Genomic DNA, 21,259 nt, shown 5'->3' with positions numbered 1-21,259 from the left:
CCCTCCCTGTTTAGAGGCACCCGTTTACACAACTTAACAGCCCACTAGCTGTTAAGAGGAGCTTTGTTCACCTAGCTACACTGCATTCTCCCAAAGGGCAGAAGCCAGTAGACAGCCCCCCACCCCCATCTCGGCTCTTCAGTGCTCTCACCGAGGTTGCCTCATTTCACTGACAAGTGAACTGTGGTTCAGAGAGGTTTAGGAGGTTGCTTAAAGACACACAGCTGGTCCCTTGTAGGGCCCAGCACAGAACAGAGAATGGAACACATGCCCAAGGAGGCAGCTTGGCTAATGGAAAGCCTTTTAAAAAGTTTAACGTGCTGAGCTAAAGCTGGGCTTCTGAAAGTCTCTCCCCCAGAGACCGACGGCCTGGTAGAGGGGCCTCTTGTCCCTGCCTCCTTACTGACCCTTGCCAGATGGGAAAAAAGCCACCACGTAGAAACATAACCTTTATTGCACACGGCGCTGGGTCTTTTTTCATAGAAAAAGGTATTAACACATAAGCATCTGCAAATTGAAGCAACTCCTGGTTTTTTTTGGAACAGTAAAATCGCATGCAGTGTCTCTGAGTTGGGATCCTGGTCTTTGTCAAAACCACCTAGATTGGAGGGAGGGTGAGTAGGAGGGAAAAATTGCTGAGTCTTTGTGCCTCTGTCTCAAAATAAGGTGAGAGAAATATATAGATATATAGCTCTTCGCTGTGCTCCTCTCTCTCTATATAGGTATATATCTCTCCACACAGATTTTGTGGGGTGGGGGATTTGACGTGTACTGTCAAATTCTTTGTGCCCTGGCTTCATGGAGAAGAAGAAAATAGTTTCATTTGTACAAAAGAGTTCTATGTACAGGCGTTCATGACTCGGGGGGTTGTTTTCTTCCTTGTGGGTGGGTTTTTGCCTGTCAGTTTGATATAAATAATGCAGGAAATCAGCCAAGTTGGTGTGTGCGGGCCGCAGGTGCACACAGGTCCAGGCTCGCGGCCTCCGGCTGCGCCCCTACACCAGGGTGTAGGACTTGGAGTAGGCCCCGGCCCCCTGCTTCTGAGACCTCCCCACCCCCGACGTGCTCATCTCGAGAAGCGAGTCCCTGGAGCCCCCCATTTTGGTGTGTGGGCCCCCGGCCCGCGGAGGCTCGGTGCTGGGGGCCGGAGGGGCGGTGCTGGGGGCCGCCGGGGGCTCGGCGGGGGCGGGACCGGGGGCTGCGGGGGCCGGGCCGGCGGGGGGTGCCGGCATGGCCAGAGTCCTCTGAGGTAAGGTGGCGGTGGAGGCGGCCGTGGGGGCCCCGGGGTGCGGAAGGCCCAAGGGCTTGCTGGCAGGGTCCAGGGTCAGGTGGCGAGCCTGGGGGTGGTAGGTTCGAGTCACGTTCCTGATGGAGGCCTCGCGGGGCGGGACCACGGGGCAGGGCTCACGCCCCTCCGCCTTTCGGAAGAAGGCCTCGGACTTGGCGTACAGGGGCAGGTTACAGTAGTCACCTGCAAGGGGGGAAGCGCGCGGTGTCAGCGGCAGACGCCCCTCGGAACCAGCCTGTTTCCCCCGCCCCCAGCCCTCGGTCAGGCCCTCCACCCACGCGCAGTAACCAGTCAGGGAAAGATCAGTCACTGGGCCTCTCTGAGCCTTAGTTTCCTCATCTGTGAGATGGGGGTAATCTCATTTCCCGACAGTAATTCTGTGAGGAGGGAAAAAGCTCCTTATCGGAATTAACCAGGAAAATCGCTCCACCAAGAACGGCCATGCACCACCCCCCACGGAATCCAGGAAGAACTGTCAGTCAATCAGTCCTGCCCATGTTGGGGTCGGGTGAGGTTTCCTGTGTTGAGTGAAATTTCCCGTGTTGGGCTTCCCTGGTGGCCCAGACGGTAAAGAATCTGTCTGCAGTGCGGAAGACCCAGGTTCGATCCCTGGGTCAGGAAGCTGCCCTGGAGAAGAGAATGGCAACCCACTCCAGTATTCTTGCCTGGAGAATTCCATGGATAGAGGAGCCTGGAGAGCTATAGTCAGTCCATGGGGGTCGCAAAGAGTTGGATACGACTGAGCGACTAACACACACACGCACAGGGAAAAGGCACAGCATTGCTCAATAGATTGATCCCTATTGTTAACTGTTTACTATAACTGATCAGCTTCAGCTGGTGGTGGGCTCACTGCTAAACATGGTCATCCTAAAAGCTCTGTTAGAAAGCTTTTCTATACCCTGAGAAGGAAAGAAATGTCACTCCTTGTCAATTCCCCACATTCAGCCTGATTCTATCCTCTGAGGACCACCAGGGCAGGCCTCCCCCTTTTCCCAAGCCGCCTTTCAGACATCTGAGTCAGCTTCATTTCCGCATCCCTCTCCCCCGTCCTCTCTTCTCCAGGCAGAATGTTCCTCCTTTCTCACAGTGCCTCCACAGGACACGCTTCCAGGACCCACATCCTGATCTGCCCTGTGATCACGTGTGCACAGGCCTCTCTCCTGTCCACTATGCCAGGGACTCTTTAGGTCATCTCATTTAGACCCTACAGACCCCTGGATAGATTAATACCTGCTTGGATTTTGCAAATGAGGAAACTGAGGTTCAGAGAGATTAAGTAACTTACCCAAATTCACAGAGCTGCATGGGGAGGGGGAGTCGTAAGGGGCTGCTGGGCTCCTAGATCTCTGTTCTTTTTGTTAACCCGTGCTGTTCTCTAGATGACCCTGAACCCCTAGGTCAGCACGGCCCCTTAGCAAGGCCAGTGCTGAGCAGACCAGACTGCCTGGTTTGACAGCCTATGCCTTGCATATGGTGGCCCTGATGTCCACTGGTGGGCACTCTTGCTTCCCTCCCCTGGTTATCCTAGACCTGCCCTGCTGACCTCAAAGGGCATATACTCTGGCCAGGGCCGTGGAGTCAGATGTCCTAGTCAGGCTGGGTCACTGCCCACCATGAGGTTGGACCACCATGGACCTAGCTGCCAGGATTACTCCTTAACTCCGTGCCAGGCACATACATCATTTTTAATGCTTATTACAACAATGCAAAGTATATGCTCTCATTTACATTTTAAAAACAAGAAAATTAAGGCCAGAGAGGTTCCATGACTTGCTTGAGGTCATAGAGGTATTAAGCATTTAGACAGGATGGGAACCCAGATCTGCTTGCTCCCAAGTCCTTGCTCTCTGCACTACACCCCACTGCCAAGGAGCCGTGCTGGGTGGGCGGGTAGGGTGCAGGCGGGGCTAGGTCCTAGCCTGGGCTCAGGGGGTTGGAAGGCAGGGACACAGCAAGGGAGGCGGTCTGAGCACTCACTCTTGTTGGCCCGGTGAGGGATGGGCACAGCCACGTTCTTCCCCCGGTCAGCATCCTGGGGCTTGGGTGGGGAGGCGGTGAAGCGGCAGATGCCAGGCTCTGAGGGTGTGCTCATGGACGTCATGCTGTCCGCATTCTCGTTGGTGCCCGTGGTCATCTGGTCAGAGGAGCTGTCAGAGATGAAGCATTCGGTGATCTCAAACTTGGCATGCTGCAGTTGCTCCTCCAGCTTGGCGTGCTCGTAGGCCCGGGCCAGCTCCTCGTAGGTGGAAGAGGCACTCTCCGTGGACACCATGCTGTTCCGTCCTTTGTCTTGGGAGATGGAAGGCACAGAGTTAAAAGGAAATGAGTGGCACCCCCATATTCATTGCAGCATTATTTACAAGAGCCAAGACATGGAGGCACCTGTATGTCTGTCAGAGGATGAACAGATTAAAAAGACACACACACACACACACACACACACACACACAGAGTGAGATATTGTGCAGTCATAAAAAAGGAAATCTTGCCACTTGGGAAGATATGCATGGACCTCAAGGGCATCATGCTAAGTGAAATAAACCAAAGAAAGACAAACACAGCATGGTATCACTTATACGTGGATTCTAAAAATACCCCAAAACAATAGCAAACAAAACCCCCAAGCTCACAGATACAGAGAATAGATTGGTGGTTGTCAGAGGTGGGGGATGGGAGTTGGGCGAAATGGGTGAAGGTGGTCAAAAGGTACAAACGTCTAGTTATAAAATAAGTAAGTCATGGGAATATAAGGTACAGCATGATAGCTATAGTTATAGTTATATAACACTACTGAATATTTGAAAGTTACTAAGAGAGTAGTTCTTTCAAGTTCTCATTATAAGAAAAAAAACTATAATTATATGTGGTGAAGGATGTTAACTACACTTACTGTGGCGATCATTTTGCAATGTATACAAATATTGGATCATTATGTTGTACACCTGAAACTAAATGTTATATATAAGTTATAGCTCAATGAAAAATAAAGTGGACTTATGAGGAGAGGGTGTAGATGAGACCAGATTGAGCAGTTACCTTAACCATAACCCCAGTAGCCATCTGAAAGCCTGACTACGGAGTGGACGAGGCTCACAAGACCCTGTTCTCTCTCTGAAGGTAGTGGTGGTGGCAAAAGTGGGATAATAAAATATAGACTTTTGGACTATGTGGGAGAAGGTGAGGGCAGAATGATTTGAGAGAATAGCATTGAAACATGTACATTACCATATGTAGAACAGATGACCAGTGCAAGTTTGGTGCATGAAGCAGGGCACTCAAAGCCGGTGCTCTGGGACAACCCGGAGGGATGAAAGGAGGTGGGGGGGGGGGTTCAGGATGGGGGACACATGTGCACCCATGGCCAATCAACTGATATTGATGCATATTAATACATGGCAAAAACCACCACAATATTGTAAAGTAATTAACCTCCAATTAAAATTCATTCATTAATTTCACTTTATTTATTTATTTATTTTTTTGGCCGTGCCACACGGCATGTGGGATCTCAGATTCCTGACCGGGAATTGAACCTGCATGCCCTCCATTGGAAGCTTGGAGTCTTAACCACTGGACCGCCAGGGAAGTCCCAAATTCATTAATTTCAAAAGTGGGATCGTTGACTAACGAAATGCAAAACATCTTTCATTCTTTCTGAAATCTATTTGTTTATGGCTGTGCTGGGTCTTTGTTGCTGTGTGGGCAAGTGGGGGCTATTCTCTAGTTGCGATGTGTGGACTTCTCATTGTGGTGGCTTCTCTTGTTGTGGAACACAGGCTCTAGGGTACCCCGGCTTCAGTAGTTGCAACACATGGGCTCAGTAGTTGTGGCTCCTGGGGCCTAGAGGACAGGCTCAATAGCTGTGGCACATGGACTCTGTTGCTCTGCAGCATGTGGGATCTTCCCAGATCAGGGATGGAACCCGTGTCTCCTGCATTGACAGGTGGATTCTTTACGACTGAGCCACCATGGAAACCCACAGCTTTCATTCTTGATAATAAGCATCACCCTCTGAGCAACCCTTAACCTCTTCTCCAACAAACATCATGTGCATCATTTTCTCCATCATCTTTTGGGAGAGGAAAATGAAATCCTTGACAAGAAGAGCTCAGTTAGGTCAAGTGTTTTGTGACCAGCTGGAAATGAAACTGACTGGGGCCTTGGACTCCGTGAGTGGAGTGGGTAGGAGTGGGGAAAATAGAAGATGGGGATGGGGGAGCCTGAGGAGAGTGAGCAGGAACCAGGTCCTTGGGCTTACCTGTGTCCTGGGAGAGGCTGGCACTGTAGCTGTCACTCTCGGTGACAGTAACACCATGCTGGGAGCCCACAGTGCGCCAGTCAGAGGTGAGAGTGCGGGCGGGCGTGGAGGCCTGACATTTGGTCAGAGTCCACTGGCTTGAGTACCGGTTCCGGGTGCTGTGGGCTGACTTCACATTCTTTCTGGACACTGGATCTGCACAGAGGAAGCAAGAGCTAGCACCCTCCAGCTGCGGCCACTCAGGCTTGGGCAGCTGGCATTTACCAGAAAGGGGGGTAGGGACCAAAGGAGCAGCTGCAGAAGCTCCCTTGGGAAAGCTGAGTGAACACACAGCTATCCACAGAGGAGGAGGGCAGCAGTGTCAGGCACTCGGGCAGTGGGCGCATCCTAGTCCTCCCCGGCCACCCCATCTTTTCTACAGCCACCTCCTCTCCTGCTGCCTCATGATTATGATGCCCTACAGTCCTGGATGTATTCTGTCCTTACGTCCAGAGTCTCAGTGGAAGATGCAGAGGCCCTTGGAGAGAAAGAACAACTAACCCTCTCAAAATTTCTAGGGAAAGAAAGTGAGGCCCAGAGAGATAAGGTGAATGGTATGCATAAGGCCACAGCTAGTGGGTCTGTAATCAGGGCCTCTAGACTCTAATTCCAGTGCTCTTTCCATTCTTCCATGCTGCTCCTCCCTCCTTTAAAAAAAAAAAGTCACTTCTGCATTATATTGTGCCCAAGAAACCCCATCTGGGAGGAGGGCTGTCTCCCAGCAGATGGTGCTTACTAGTGCCAGGCCGGATGTCAGACATGTCGATCAGGGGTCCTGAGCTCTGGATGAGGGCTGGGTGGTGCAAGGAGACACCGGTGCAGAAACTCTGAGGATTGACAGCCTGGCTGAATTCAGCATCGGTCACAGGGATGGTGGCCTTGTCATCTCCTGGAGGAAGCAGCACAATCAGCAGGAGTCCTTCCCTTAGGGGACCAGCTTTGCTCCCCAGATTTCTCTTTGTCTTTCTCTGACATTGAACCCAAGAAAGGTCAGGTCAGGTCTCCCCATTAACAGAGGAAACCCAGTCCTGGAGAGAGGCTGCAGTGAGTTCTGGGGTTGTGGAGTTGTTGATGGGGCTGCTTCTAGAACCTCGGGCACTGTCTGAGGACTGGTGGTTGCCCTTCATGGGATGTGGCGTGGGGAAGCCCCCTCAGCAGGACAGAGAGCTCATGGCACCTGTCACTCACCCAGCTGCTTGATGCCCTCCTTGTCCTCGATGAGCAGCTGGACCCTGGGGATGTCAATGTGTAGCCGTGGGCCCTGGGGTGGCCCCTTCACGGGGGTGTCAAAGCTTCGGTTGTTCTTGCTGTGGGGAGAAGGGCTGGAGGTGGGTGACAAGGCAGTCACAAGGGGTTGGGGGAGAGGTTTTGCAGGATAGTGGGGTCTTAGAAGCCTGTACCCTGGGTGAGGGGAGGGAAGTGGGAGGAGAGAGGAAGCAGCGATGTGACACCCACCTTATCAACATTTCTGCCAAACTCTTTGCATCTGCAAAACAGTAGAGAGAGGGCACTGAATGAGAATGGGTCTCAGCAGGATCAGAATTGGAAGAGGCATGGGGAGCAAGGTGAGAGAATTCCCTAAAGCGGGGCTAGGGCTGGTCTCCTGGGAAGAAATGTAAGGACCCTGGAGACAGTCCCAAACATGATAAGGTCTCATTGCTCCCAATTCAGAATTTGACTCAGGTCTATTTTCCTTTCCTCAGAATTTTATCTAACAGGGAGACAGTATATAAAGTATTTTATCTGCTTCCTGAATTGACTCTAATCAAACAAGACATCATAGCAGGTTGGAAATAGGCATCCGTGGTAGATCTATCCTCAGTTATCTGTTGGAGAGAGGAGAGAGTCAGGGATGAAGTACAAGTGGTCAGTGGGCTCCTCCAGATGACTTCAACCAAGAAGTTTTACTTCCTTCTCTCGGGGCATCTGTCTCCAAAAGTCCATGGATGGATTTGAAGGTCACTATTTTATCTCATGCATGCATGTGCTAAGTTGCTTCAGTTGTGTTGGACTCTCTGCAACCCTATGAACCACAGCCTGCAGGCTCCTCAGTCCATGGGATTCTCCAGGCAAGAATATTGGAATGGGTTGCCATGCCCTTATCCAGCGGATTTTCCTGACCCAGGGATCGAACTGGTATCTCTTATGTCTCCTACACTGGCAGGTGGGTTCTTTATCACTGAGCCACTCAGGGAGCCTGTTTTATCTCATAGGGACCCTGAGTAAATTTAGGACTCTCAGGTCAGGAATTAACAAGAGAGGAGAAGCAAAGGACATGGGTAATTCACTAGACCTCTGATAACTGAGAATGACTGGTTAGAGTGAATCTAGCTTCATGAATATATTCAACCATCTATCCACCCACCCATCCATCCATTTATTATTGATCTAGCCACTATTGATCCATTCATCCAGTGATCCACCCACCAGGAGTTGGGTAGAAAAACGGATGTTTCAGTGGGTGGTTGATGGTTGTTAAATGGTTGGATGGATGGATGATTGGATATTTGATGGGCTTCCCAATGAATGCCAACCATTCGTCCATTCAAACTTCAACCCATCCAAGCCTCTATCCAACCATTCACCTAATTATCCATTCATCTATTCAACCATTCATCCAATCATCCCATTCATACAACCATAAAATCATCTATCTATTTTATCATCCGTCTGTTCTTCAAATATCCATCTATCCATCCATCGAGCCAACCATCTAGTGATTCAACTGTCAATCCATCAGACATCCAATCATTCGTCCATCCAACCACTTGACAACTATCAACCACCCACTGAACCATCCGTTTATCTACCCGACTCCTAAATACCCTAGGCAGCCTTAGTTATTCCTCTTTTGTGCTCTTATTGTGCCTTGGCTGTGACCTCTATGAGGGCATGGGCTGCTCCTTCTCATTCATTTTTATATCTCTAATGTCTGGCAGTATCTACAATACAGCAGATACTCAATAAATGTTTTCCAAATATGTGAACAGACATTTATTTAGAAACTAGTTGGTCGTGGATAAATCAAGTCCATTCATGCCAGACTATGGTATCAGGTGTTAGGACAGGGGGAGATATTAACAATATTTAATACCGGACAAGGCATGGGAACAGCTCAGTCAAAGCTGAGCAAGGTCTTAGAGACCACTTGCATGTCTTTAGTGGCTGGGCCCTTGGAAAGTTGCAGAGGTCCTATATGAAAGAATGGAGCATCCAGGGTAGAAGGGAACAACACGTATTTACCAACTATGGAATTGTTCAAACGTCTTAACCAGCAACATGGTTTTACCAGGGTGGACCGCTAAAAGTCAGCCTGGTGAGGGCAGGCACAAAGTCTTGGGGACACAGAGGAAGAAGCAGTGAACAACTAAGGAGGTTTCAGAAGGCTGGAGTGACAGTGCTCCCTTCAAGTGGACATGGACAACCCTCTCTCATCCAGACAGCTCCAGGCCAATGGAAAGAGGCTAGCGCAGCTGAGGGTCATTCCTTCTCAGGAAGCACATAGAAACTCGCCCACCTCGGAGCCGCTTCAGCCGCTTTTCTTTCCTCTTCTTGCGAACGATGAAGAGCAGTGCCACCCCCAGTGTGGCCAGGATGACCGGGCAGCCGATGGTGAACAGCTTCTTCACGTCATCCCCCTCGCCTTGTGCAGACTTGATGGGCGGGATGGTGCCTGAATGGGGGTGAAGAAGGGAGTCAGATGTCCCTAGGAGTTGAGCGTTATGCAGAGTCTCATGGGCAGCATAGCCCTTGGACCTCTCTTGCTCCCTCTCACTCCAATCTCTACTTCCCAGTTCAGAGCCCCAACTCTCCCCTCTGCTCCCCCCAAGTTCTGGTCCTATCAGGACAGCCATGAATGGTTGTGTAGTTTTTATACTGCATATGATATTAAAGACTCCTAGGCCTGTTTTAGAATCATCCTGAATCCTTTCTGAGATGGTCTCCTGCCTGTTGGAGCTCAGTGTTCATTTCTAGAGGGTAGCTGATGGGCTTAGATTCCTACATCCAGCTGGTAAGGTTGGGGGGTGGTGATGATGAGGATCACAGGAGACAGAAGTCAGGGCAGTGGGATCCTGTGTTCTCTTCCCTAGATGGGGGCAAAAGCCACTCAACACCCTGCAGTCTCTCCCTGCCCCCTCTCCCCCATGGGTGATATCTAACCCTGGGAGCTGCTAGGAGATATGATGAGTTCTCCCGCTGATAGAGCCTTCTGCCAAGTCCTGATGTTTACTTGTTTCAAAACCTCAGCTAAGAATCATCTTCTTCATGAAGTCTTCCTTCTTTGAGCAAATCCCCGGAAGATGCCACTTTTATTGTTTCCTTAACACACAGGTAGATGCAGTTAAGCTTGTGACAGCTGGTCCCTATGAATTCAGCCTTCTATGTGCCTTAAACATGTGTGTGCATGAGTGTGAGGTATCCACATGTGGCAGACACCAGTTGGGGCTCACCAAAACATCCATGTGCTCAGCTACATTCCCCAGACTTCCTGGCAGTTAGGTTAGAGCCATGTTACTAGTTACAGATAACAGAATGTGAATAGAAATGATGAGTATCTATCACCCCTGGCCAGGGCAGTTAGGAACTGCTGTGTCTTTTCTGTCTCTCTTTTGCTGGTTACCTTGGAGGCTGCATGTTCAAGATGGTATAGCTAACAGGGCTAAATGATGGTGCTAGCCAACCCTCAAAAGATGTATGAGAGTGAGAAATTTTTATTGGATCAAGCCATGAAGCTTTTAGTGTTTGTTACTGTAGCATAGGCAACCCCATCCTGGCTAATGTACCATTTTAGCAGAGTGTTCTTATAGAGCAGGACATCAACTACATCTCTGCCTCCTCTCATCTCTTTAAAGCAATGGAGAGCAAGGGTTGCACCTTCAAAGACCCTCTATCTTTTTTTTTTTTCTTCAATTTTTTAATTTATTTGGCGTGCTGGGTCTTATTTGTGGCATGTAACTCTTAGTTACAGCATGTGGGATCTAGTTCTCTGACCAGGATAGAACCTGGCCCCGTCCCCTTGCATTGGGAGCGTGGAGTCTTAGCCACTGGACCACCAGGGAAGTCCCAAAGACCCTCTGTCTTCAGTGTTACTGACCTGCTTGCCTGCCTCTCCATCTGTGTGGTCACAGGTGCATCTACCCACTTACCGGTCTACCTGTCTGCTGCTCCTTTTGCCTGTCCTTTGCTTGCTTACTCAGCCATCAGTCTTTGTCCCTGACTAGAGTCCTGCCTCTTTTCTATTTGCTTATCTAGCGCTGTACGTGTCTGCCTCTCGGCCAGCTTCCCAGGCAGCACCCCCACCCGCCCTTGCTGACTCACTGCCATCGTAGTCCAGGGTGGCGAACTGAGTGGTCTCGTTGCCGCAGCCAGCGCTGTTGCAAGCCCTCATGCGCAGCTCGTACCACGTGGCCTCCCGCAGCTCAGTCAGAAACACCTCCCCAGAGCTGTTGGCGCGCAGGCCCTGCCAGGCCCAGGTGCCCTTGGGCCGGTACTCCAGCATGATGGCGGTGATGGGGCAGCCCCCGTTGTTCCAGCCCTGCAGGTTAAGCCGAGCATGCGTGGAGTTGATGTGGGTGAAGAGATGCTGGTCTTTGCTGAAGGAGGGCTCTGGGGGGCCAGAGGGAGAGACAGAGGTTAGAGAGACTGGGAAGGATTTCCCTGGGGTGGCTGGGGTTGCAGTGGTTCCAGGGGATCGGTGGGAGGTGTGTATGGGAGTAGGGATGCTCCAGGGGACAGAGAGGGAGGAAGAAAAGGAGAGGGAGAGGGACGAGGAGAGCAAGGCCTGGTCCAGGAGGAAGATGGAGGCAGGAAAAAGGAAGAGGTGAGCCATCTGTCTGCCACCCCCTGCAGGGAAGTGGGGCCAGTTTTTCCTACTGCGATTTGTCCAGATGCTGCAGCGATGGAACTAGATGGTGTCTCCCTGGAGTCTCCGTGCTTCCCTGTGCCCTTCTGCCCCATCCCAGAACTTGCCACCCTGTCCCGGGCCTCACCCCGCCCATGGGTCTTGGCCTCGATGATCTCACTGATGCGCCCAGAGCCCACGCTGTTCTTGGCCGCCAGCTTCACCTTGTACCACGTGCCGCACTTGAGGCTATCCAGCCTGAAGGACCGCTCGCTCGAGCTGACGAACACATCCTTCCACTCCTCACTGTTGTCCACCGAGTACTGCAGCACGAAGCCTGGCCGGGAGGTTTAGCCTGGCTCAGGAGGGGCAGGGTGGGGCCTGGGGTCCCCCACCGCTGTAATGGGACTGGGCTCTGCAGGGGGCCAGCAGGGGGAACTTCTGGCCATTAGGACAGGGTGGGTGCCAATTGGATGCAAAACTGGAAGGATCTTAGGTGAGTTGTGGGGCTCTCTCCCATTGGCTCCTGTGTTAGGGTTTAGAAGCCAGGGTGGGGAGGGGAGCAGAAACCAGAGCTGTGAGACTTCAAAGGGGTCCTATTGAGACCCTGCTACTCCATGTACAGTCCCCTGGCCCCAAAGCATCACTTGGGAGCTTGTTAGACATGCAGATTCTCAGCTCCCCTGAATCAGAATCTGTGTTCTTACAAGATCCCCTGGTGATTCATATGCATATTTAAGTTCAAGAAGCAGTATCTAGAACATTTGTTGATTTTATAGATTTGGAAACTAAGACCCAGAGAAGAAAACAGACTTCCTCAGGTTCACACAGCTCACCACTGGCAATGTGGTGAGCTAAAGCCCAGACGTCTAAGCTGGTATATTTTCTATGGCGCTTGGGTAACTCCCCTGTGGTCCAAACCACCCCTCCTCCCATCACTTCAGAAGCATTATGAGGACAAGTGGTGGGAGTAAGTGAAGCACTTCCTCTGCCCCTGGCCCAGAATTCTCCCCACTCCTCATCCAGGCCCCCTCACCTCGGATGGAGCTGCCCCCATTGTCACCCGGAATCCAGGTCAGAGTGATGGACGAAGCCGAGGTTTTGGAGACAGTGAGACGCGGCTGGTCTGGGGGAACTGTGAGGGGAGAGTCAGCAGCCCACATCACAAAGGGTTAACCTCTGATGATGGGGGACAGGGGTGCCCTCTTGCTGCCTCCCCCACTCCTGCTCATTCTCCTCTCTACCCCTCCTGCCTCCTCTCCCACGTGGCCCCTCTGATCCACGGAGGGTCTGTCTCCCTGGTGGCTGGTCGTTTTTATTTGACAACCCCTCTGTCTTTCTTTTTCTTTCTGTCTCTTGATGGAATTCCTCCCGCTTAGCCCTCCCTGTTCCCACCAGAGCCCCGCCCACCTCGCAGGGTCTCACCTCTGAAGTCCCACCCACCTCGCAGGGTCTCACCTCTCAAGTCCCGCCCACCTCGCAGGGTCTCACCTCTCAAGTCCCGCCCACCTCGCAGGGTCTCACCTTGCACCAGAAGGTTGACAATGATGGTGTCGAAGCCGCCAGTGTTGGTGGCCGTGCAGGTGTAATAGCCTGAGTCCTCAGCCTTTACCGCGCGCAGCAGCAACGTGCCATTGGTGTGGATGAGCCGGTGCCCGTCCATGGACACGGGGATGGCTGAATCCTCACTGTGGGGTGGTAGGGACGGCTTATGGCAGGCATCCCCTCCCAGAGCCTCCCCCAGGTGCTGCAGGCAGTTAGAGCTGGGAGCAGTAAGGCGCTGGCTCCAGGACCCTAGATTCTTGGGTTTTCACTTGGCGCTTCCTGGGGTTATCTAGTAACCATGCCTCTTTAACCACGCAGGGAAGGGAGATCTGTGGCAGCAGACAGGGGTAGCCAGGGAGGCCAGGCCAGCATGTGAGGGGGTAGCCGTGTACCCAGCAAGGGCCTCCCCAGGGCTGGAGGTGGCTAAGTCAGCCGGAAGGGAGGGACAACAGTTCTCTTTATAGCTCTTCTGCGATGCCTGTCTCTGGGGGTCACCCATCCTTGAAGGGTCCCGCACATACCTGTCCTTGGTCCACTTCACTGCAGGGGCTGGGTCTCCTACTGAATTGCAAGGCAGCCGCACATCTCTCATCCAGGGTGTTGTCACGGTGCCCCCGAAAGAAATGATCTTTGCTGGGGCTAGAGGGAAGAGAGGTTGAGAAGGACCCCATGTTTTCATTTTCAGTTTCAGAGGGGAAATCATTCATTCAACAGACATTTATCAGATACCTGTTTGGACCAGGTAACACAGGAGGCTCTGAGGAGCCACAGAATGAGGACAATCTAGTCCCTGTCTTCAAGTTGCTCACCATCCAAAAGGGAGACAGACACTTCAGATCACTAGAGTGAAAAATACTATGGTGGGGGGAGGTACAATGGCCCTGGGAGCAGGAAGGAGGAATGGGGGAGGTGAAGGCCGGGGGCGACTTCTGCAATTGGAAGCTCTGACTTGAATTCTGAAGGCAAAGAAGGAATTCACAAACTACGAGGGGATAAGAATGGGGGGAAGGGATAGTCAGGGAGTTAGGGATCAACATGTACACACTGCTATATTTAAAATGGATAACCAACAAGGACCTACTGTATAGTATGGAACTCTGGTCAACGTTATGTGGCAGGCTGGATGGTAGGGGGGTTTGGTGGGAAACGGATACGTGTATATATTTGGCTGGGTCACTTTACTGTCCACCTGAACCTATCACAACATTGTTAATGGACTGTAAGCAGAGAAGGAAGGTGTGTCAGAAGGGGCAACAGTACTGAGAGAGGCATGGGGGCCTGAAACCCGTGGTGAGTGGAGGGGCTCCAGCCTCTGGGGTGACCCAAGCCCAGAGTGAGTCAAGAGAGGGCAGCAGCGTAGGGATCGGAGCAGTGAGTGGGAGGAGAGGCTTCCAGGGTGCTGCTGGCCCCTCGAGGAGGCTGGGCTTCCTCCTGACGTCATGAGGCAGCTCACAAGGAAGTAGTGATATGCTCAAAGTGGAGTGTTAGAGGAACCCCCAGCTGCCTGCCAAGGATGTTTGATGGAGCTCGAGAGACACTGTTCTAGAGCCAGTTCTGCCCTGTGGCTGGGGTTGGCTCCTGGGACCTCTCAGTGGGGTGTGTGTGTCTGTGTCTGTGTGTGTCCATCTGTCTGTCTATGTGTGTCTCTATGTGTGTGTGGGGTCCCGGGTCCTTTCCCTCCTGGAAGGAGATAAGTTCAGGAGAAGGGGTTGGCAGCACCACTGGGAGGCGGGGTCAGGGGAGGGAGGAAACTTGAGGCTTTGTAGAAAGAGCCCCCGAATTGGAGCCAGAAGGGCTGGCCCACTCAGCTGTGTTTGCGGGCCGTGCCACCCCACCTCAGTGTCTCCTGGAAAGTGGGATGACAACCCTCACGGCAGGGCAGCTGCAGGCCTCCATTCAGTGCCCACTGACTCCGAGCCTGAGGCGGGGAGGGCTGACGCCTCTTGGATCTCAACCAAAGGAAGCTGTTTACCCCAGGAGTGGGGCTGGGCCGAGGCAGGCACCAGTCGTCTGAGTCCTGGGCCTGGGGCCTCAGGGTTGTAGACACAGGTGGCTGTGGGAGGAGGCAGGGCCAGGAGGGAGGGCCCAGGGAGGCCCAGAGCCAAGGTAGAAGCCGGAAGTCTCAGGCTTGTGCGGGCAAACCCCGGGCCCCGGGGTTGGCATGGGGGAGCCTGGCAGCTCTGTGAGGTGGCCTCTGTCTTGGTCTTGGGTTGAGGCCTCAGAACTGTCACTGCCTATAAAGTTGGGGTACACATGCCCCCACGCCACACTTATGCCCAGGTCAGGGGTTCAGAGGGGCACCCTTGAAAGCAATCATGTTCTTATTCACCCCATGTGCCCCACTCAGCCCACAGCCTCCTTTGAGGCGTGCACTCTGTAACGTCTGTGATCAGTGGGATCATGTCAGCCGGACATGACCAGGTTTTGGAACGAGGGGGCTGTCTTTGCAGCCCTCTGCTCCATGGAAGCAGCGTACCCCACCTCCATCCCCTCTGGAGGAGCTGGGCTGGGGGTGGGGCTAACACCCCTTTCTTTCAGCCCCAGAGAAGCATCTGGAGTGGGGGACCGGGTGCATTCTGCCGGCGCCCCGACTAGTGGCGTGGCCTCGAGCCTGTCATGAGCCTTTCTGGGAGTCAGGGGGCAGCAGAGACCCAGTCTTGGTGGGTGCAGGAGGGAGGCGAGCGGCCAGCCGGCCCCTCACAGCCAGGCCACAGACGGGGTGGAGGGAGACAGCTTGTGTTGGGGAGAACCGCCGTTCTGGAAGGGGCCTCCTGGCGGTTTCTGCCCTCAGCCCCCACCCCAGGCTGCTCACCCTTGCCAGCAGGCTCAATGGTCACCTTCTCGCTGCTGTTGCCCCGGCCGGCGGAGGTGACGGCGGCTACCCACAGCAGGTACTGCTGCCCGCGGTTTAGGTGGGCGATCCGGTAGAAGAGCTGCTCCGGACTCGTCTCATACTCGCTGGGCGCCTGCAGGGCGGAGACGAAGGCGCACTAAGAGCCAAGGCCCCTGGGTCTCCACCTCCACCCTTCCTGGGGCTCTGGGCTCAGTGGGGGTGATGGCCAGGGTGGGGGGCGGCGGAGACAGGATCCTGCCTAGTTGACCCTTTCTGGTTTTGGAGCAACACTGAACAGCTTGCCTTGGACTTGGCCCTGGGCACTGATGGGCTGGCTCTGGCGGTTTGCTGGGTCAGTCTCAGTTTACCTCTTGAACTGATCCAGGCGCTGGTTGCAGTGGCTTCAGGCCAGCAAATGTGAGTGTTTCAGGTGGGTGAGAGATGGCAGGAGACAGGAGAAGGGAGAATGGAGGTTGTGGCGGGTTGGTGGGGGGGGGTGTCCCAGGAAAACCCTGAGAAAAGGGAGTCTCTGAGAAGAAGCCAAATGACTGCATTTGCCTTATTAATGTTGTAGACAGGCTCTCCCAGCCTGTCCCCACTCAGAGTCACCTCCCAGCCCTACTGCCTAAAGTCTCCTTCATTCCTACCACCTGTTCCCGCCCACCCCTCCCATTCTGGGGGAGGAAGGGGAGGGAGAGGGAACTACGAGAGCTTCACAGGGCAGCACTTTATTAATGATTATTAGTGGTATAGATCACCGTATATATTTGTAGGTTATATAAATCTATAAAAATTTTTTTAACCAAATGACAGTTTTGACAAGTTGCCAACAAAACAATATCGGATCCCAGTGGTTTTACCAGTTGCTTTGATGAAAAGATTATGTTGCCTTGGAAACCAGAGGCTCAGATATTGAAATGAATTTGAGAAGGAGCTTTTGATAAGCGCTAGTTTGCAGACCTCCTGTCAGCCCCTTCCCTGGTGCAGGCGGGATGGGGCTGACTTTCATTTCATTTTATTTTTTGGTCAGCCGCGGGGAAGGGAAAGCAGGACAGCACCAGGGCCTCTTTGAAATCAGGGCGGAAGTCTAGGGAGGGGGAGCAGCCCCCGGAACAGATGGGGGGCCCCGAGGCCAGAGGGAGCTAATAATTAGTTATCGTTGCAGTCAGGGGATGTTGCACACACATGTCCCTATGCACACGCTCTCATGCACACGGACGTGGAGACACATTCATGCACATTCTGAGGGACAGATCTCTGGACAAACATGGGGTCACAGAGGGACATTCTCTGCCACCCATGGGAGGGCGGAGGGGCCCAGTGACTTGTAACAGGAGAAAACATCCTTTCTGGTCCCAGACCATCTGTAGGAAGATGCTCAGGAGAAGGTACAGGTGTCCCCACCACACACACACAGCTCCCTGGCAACCCCCTCCTGCTGCCTCCCTTGTGGGGAGTTGGCCTTGGGCCCAGGAGCTCCCTGAAAGCCACCTTGAGCCCTGGTAGCTGGGAAGTCCTTTCAGGGTGCTGTGCTCGGGGATCGTGTGGGTATCTGCAGGTCATATCTGAGCACGAAGCAGGGCAATAAAGTGGCTTTGACACCTGCCTACGCCTGCCTTTCTTACTGTATGGACCACAGTGTCCCTCATGGTGCCTGGGGCCTCCGTTTTCTCTCTTGCAAACTAAGAAAGCAATCCAGATCTGCCTGCCCTGACTGGTTACAGCGAGGACACAAGAGGCAAGGGGTGTGCAAGTCCTTTGTAAACGGGGACGTATTCTTCTCCTTTGTAAATGGGGGTATGTGTTCTGTGAAGGTGGAAGTGTGTGTGTGCATGTGTAGAGAAAAGTTAAGTATATTTTCTTGTGTCTGTCAGCATGTACCTGACTGTACATTTATGTCTACACAGGGCAGAAAAGCTTTGGCTTCCCCTTGAAGGTATTAGCATCTTACCCAGGTCCTGGGTGCCTTCCTTTTAACCTGGACTCCCCCCATCTCCTGAAATCACTTTCAAAAACATACAACTACACTCCAAAATAAAATCACAGTAATCAAAGGTTAAAAAAAGGTAAAACTATGAAAGGAGAAACTACAGGTTATTTATTTACCTATTTTTTTTCTATGTTTCTAATCAAAAAATAAAAAAATAGAAAATCACAAAAAGAAAAGTCATAACTAGAATTGATTTATAAATTTGAATTATATGAAAAGAAAACCTATGGTATAATAAAAACTAGAATAAAAAGGGAAGTAATGAACTGGCAAACATCTGCAACCTATAAGAGCAAAAATGGTTATCTTTAATATGTAAAGAGCACTTACAAATCAATAAGAAGAAAACCATGATCTACCCAAATAAAAAATGTAGAAAGGACATGAATTGACAATGATCCAAAGATGAAAAAAGCCAAAAATCACATAACACAAAACAATAATCAGCCTAACTAGTTTAGAATCCAACTGACAAAAAATGAAAAATATATAATATCTTAGATTAGCATGTGCACAAGGAAAAAGTATATGTTACTCATAATGCTGGTGGAAGAGTAAGTTGGTACAAACTTTCTGAAGAGTAGTTTGCAAATGTGCATGCAAACCTCAAAAATATTTATACTTTTTGCGATCCATGGATTCCTATAAAAATTTATCCTAAGAAAATAATAAAACAATGTGCATAAAGACTTTTATGAAGAATTCTCCAAGAACATTATTTATAATGGTAAAAAATGGAAAATAGATTAAATATAGAACAATTCAGGGACTGGTTAAATAGATTATGTATATACAGGCACTCAAGATAATATTTTAAAAGAGTATTTGATGTCAATCTATTTCAATAAAAAGAATATTTGATGGTGTAGAAAAGTGCCTACAAATACTACATAAAAAATGCAGATTATGTGGGCCAAAGAACTAAACAGACATTTCTCCAAAGAAGACATACAGATGGCTAACAAACATATGAAAAGATGCTCAACATCACTCATTATCAGAAAAATGAAAATCAAAACCACAATGAGGTACCATTACATGCCAGTCAGAATGGCTGATATCTAAAAGTCTACAAGCAATAAATGCTGGAGAGGGTGTGGAGAAAAGGGAACCATCTTACACTGTTGGTGGGAATGCAAACCAGTACAGCCACTATGGAGAACAGTGTGGAGATTCTTTAAAAAACTGGAAATAGAAATGCCATATGACCTAGCAATCCCACTGCTGGGCATACACACTGAGGCAACCAGAATTGAAAGAGACATGTGTACCCCAATGTTCATCACAACACTGTTTATAATAGCTAAGACATGGAGCAACCTAGATGCCCATCAGCAGATGAATGGATAAGAAAGCTGTGGTACATATACACCATGGAATATTACTCAGCCATTAAAGAGAATACATTTGAATCAGTACTAATGAGGTGGATGAAACTGGAGTGAAGTTTCAGATACAGAGTGAAGTAAGCCAGAAAGAAAAACACCAATACAGTATACTAAAGCACATATACGGAATTTAGAAAGATGGTAATGATAACCCTGTATGTGAGACAGCAAGAGAGACACAGATGTATTGAACAGTCTTTTGGACTCTGTGGGAGAGGGCGAGGCGGGATGATATGGGAGAATGGCATTGAAACATGTAAATTATCATATGTGAAATGAATTGCCGGTCCAGGTTCGATGCATGATACAGGATGCTCGGGGCTGGTGCACTGGGATGACCCAGAAGGATGGGATGGGGAGGGAGGTGAGAGGGGGGTTCAGGATGGGGAACACATGTACACCCATGGCAGATTCAAGTCAATGTATGGCAAAACCAATACAATGTTGTAAAGTAAAATAAATAAATAATTTAAATTAAAAAATAAAATTTTAAAAATGCAGATTATATAATACTTTGTAAATTTTTATTTTAATTTTGTAAAAAACCAAACCAAAACCATAGTGTATGTGCAGGTCAAAGACTGGAAGATTATACATCAACACATTACCAGTGGTTATCTTTAGAGAGTGAGAATGCAAGTAATTTTTACTTTCTTCTCTATTCTTTTGTATATTTAGAGAATTTTCTACAATAAAGTTGTATTATTTTGATAATCAGAGAAAATCAGCAAATGTATTAAATTGGAAACACATCTAACAGGACTCAATGCAGCTCTGGCCAGCCCTGGCCAGCCCCAGGGTGTAATTCCATTCCTGGTATCCTGCACCTAATGCAGTTTCGCACATCTATTCTGAGAATTCTGCACACACAAGGTCATGCACTCCAGTATGTATGCACACACTCAGACTCAGACACATGTGCATCGGCCTCAGCCCACACTCATTCCCACGGTTTTGCCTCATCTCATGTACACAAGTGTGCCGTCAATCCTGGAGCTCTTTCATAAATGGATTTGTGATGCAGTTGCATGGGACCTGGAGTATATTTCTGCAAAACTATCGCATCCCATAACTGCAAGTGGTGGTTAGGTCCCCCGGCCCCTTGTTCAGCTCAGTCCCTGCTTTGCAACATGGCTGAAGTGAGTTTTCATCACACCAGCACATCTGCTCCCCCAACCCCCAGGAGAGAGGTGGTTCCTCCATGCTCAGGACGTGAAGAGGAAGGAGGGAGGGTCCCCGGGTCTGCAGTAGCAGGAGGAGGGCATGGGGACCAGGAGCTCTGCTCTGGAGCCTGGGAGAGGTGTCCACTACCCTTGGGTTGGGGCTCTTGCAGACTGAGTTAATGAGGATACTCAGCTCCCAGACACCAATCTCTTTGAAAGACTTCATTATCAGAGGAGGTAATGAGCGTACAGACCCAAGCTGGAGAAGGAGTTTCCACCCTCTCATCAGTTTATGAAGGGAAACTTGCCCAATGTCTAAGATTTCACAATTGCCAGGCTGCTAGCAATTCATTCATCAAATGTATGTCCTGGGACAAGGATGTTCCAGGTACAGTGTTCTACAGCTGGGGACCTGAAGATGAAAAGATGCCGCCCTTGTCCTCACAGGGCCCCACAGACCAGTGTGGGAGACAGGTGAGTGAGCAGGTAACTGCCGTTTAATGCATTCAGCGTGTGCTAGAGGATGAAGAACATGCCGTGGGTGGTAGGATCAGTAGGGCAGAGGTGCAAGGGTGTGAAAGGCAGAGCAGGTGTCCAGAATGGTGACCAGCCGAATGTAAAAAGAGCCCGAAAGGTGTGTGTGGGGAGGGGCAGGAGGGGGCGGGGAAGAGGGGCAGAAGACACAGCTGAACACCTTAATTGGAAAATTGGCCCACACCCCCCCAACAATGACAGAGTTCTCAACCTAACATCTGCAGACCCCATGACCCAGCAGTTCCTTTCACAGGCCCAACGGGAATATATACACAAGAGCACCAAGAGACATGGAGTTCACAATAGCACCAACTGCAATAGCCCCAAACGGAAAACTATTCAAATGCCTGTCAATGGATAATTATAAATAAATTGT

The 21,259-nt window shown here is 50.7% G+C and overlaps 1 protein-coding gene across 2 annotated transcripts in view; it reads right to left on the bottom strand.

Annotated features, from left to right (window-relative positions):
* Positions 1-436: 436 nt before the first annotated feature.
* Positions 437-21,259, bottom strand: part of DSCAML1 (DS cell adhesion molecule like 1) — a 356,923-nt gene continuing 336,100 nt past the window's right edge. For both annotated transcript variants that reach the window (XM_020886749.2, XM_070473524.1), the window contains exons 21-33: positions 15,788-15,941; positions 13,497-13,614; positions 12,955-13,118; positions 12,467-12,565; positions 11,579-11,767; positions 10,908-11,195; positions 9,106-9,261; positions 7,044-7,074; positions 6,777-6,895; positions 6,325-6,477; positions 5,550-5,744; positions 3,269-3,580; positions 437-1,471 (exon numbers count right to left, since the gene is read on the bottom strand). In XM_020886749.2, coding sequence (XP_020742408.2) covers positions 996-1,471; positions 3,269-3,580; positions 5,550-5,744; positions 6,325-6,477; positions 6,777-6,895; positions 7,044-7,074; positions 9,106-9,261; positions 10,908-11,195; positions 11,579-11,767; positions 12,467-12,565; positions 12,955-13,118; positions 13,497-13,614; positions 15,788-15,941 — 2,454 coding nt within the window. In that variant the 3' untranslated portion in view covers positions 437-995. The remainder of the gene's footprint in view (positions 1,472-3,268; positions 3,581-5,549; positions 5,745-6,324; positions 6,478-6,776; positions 6,896-7,043; positions 7,075-9,105; positions 9,262-10,907; positions 11,196-11,578; positions 11,768-12,466; positions 12,566-12,954; positions 13,119-13,496; positions 13,615-15,787; positions 15,942-21,259) is intronic.

This window comes from Odocoileus virginianus, chromosome 10 (genome assembly GCF_023699985.2).
Source record: "Odocoileus virginianus isolate 20LAN1187 ecotype Illinois chromosome 10, Ovbor_1.2, whole genome shotgun sequence".
NCBI lineage: Eukaryota > Metazoa > Chordata > Mammalia > Artiodactyla > Cervidae > Odocoileus > Odocoileus virginianus.
This window is presented reverse-complemented; position numbering and strand designations above follow the sequence as displayed.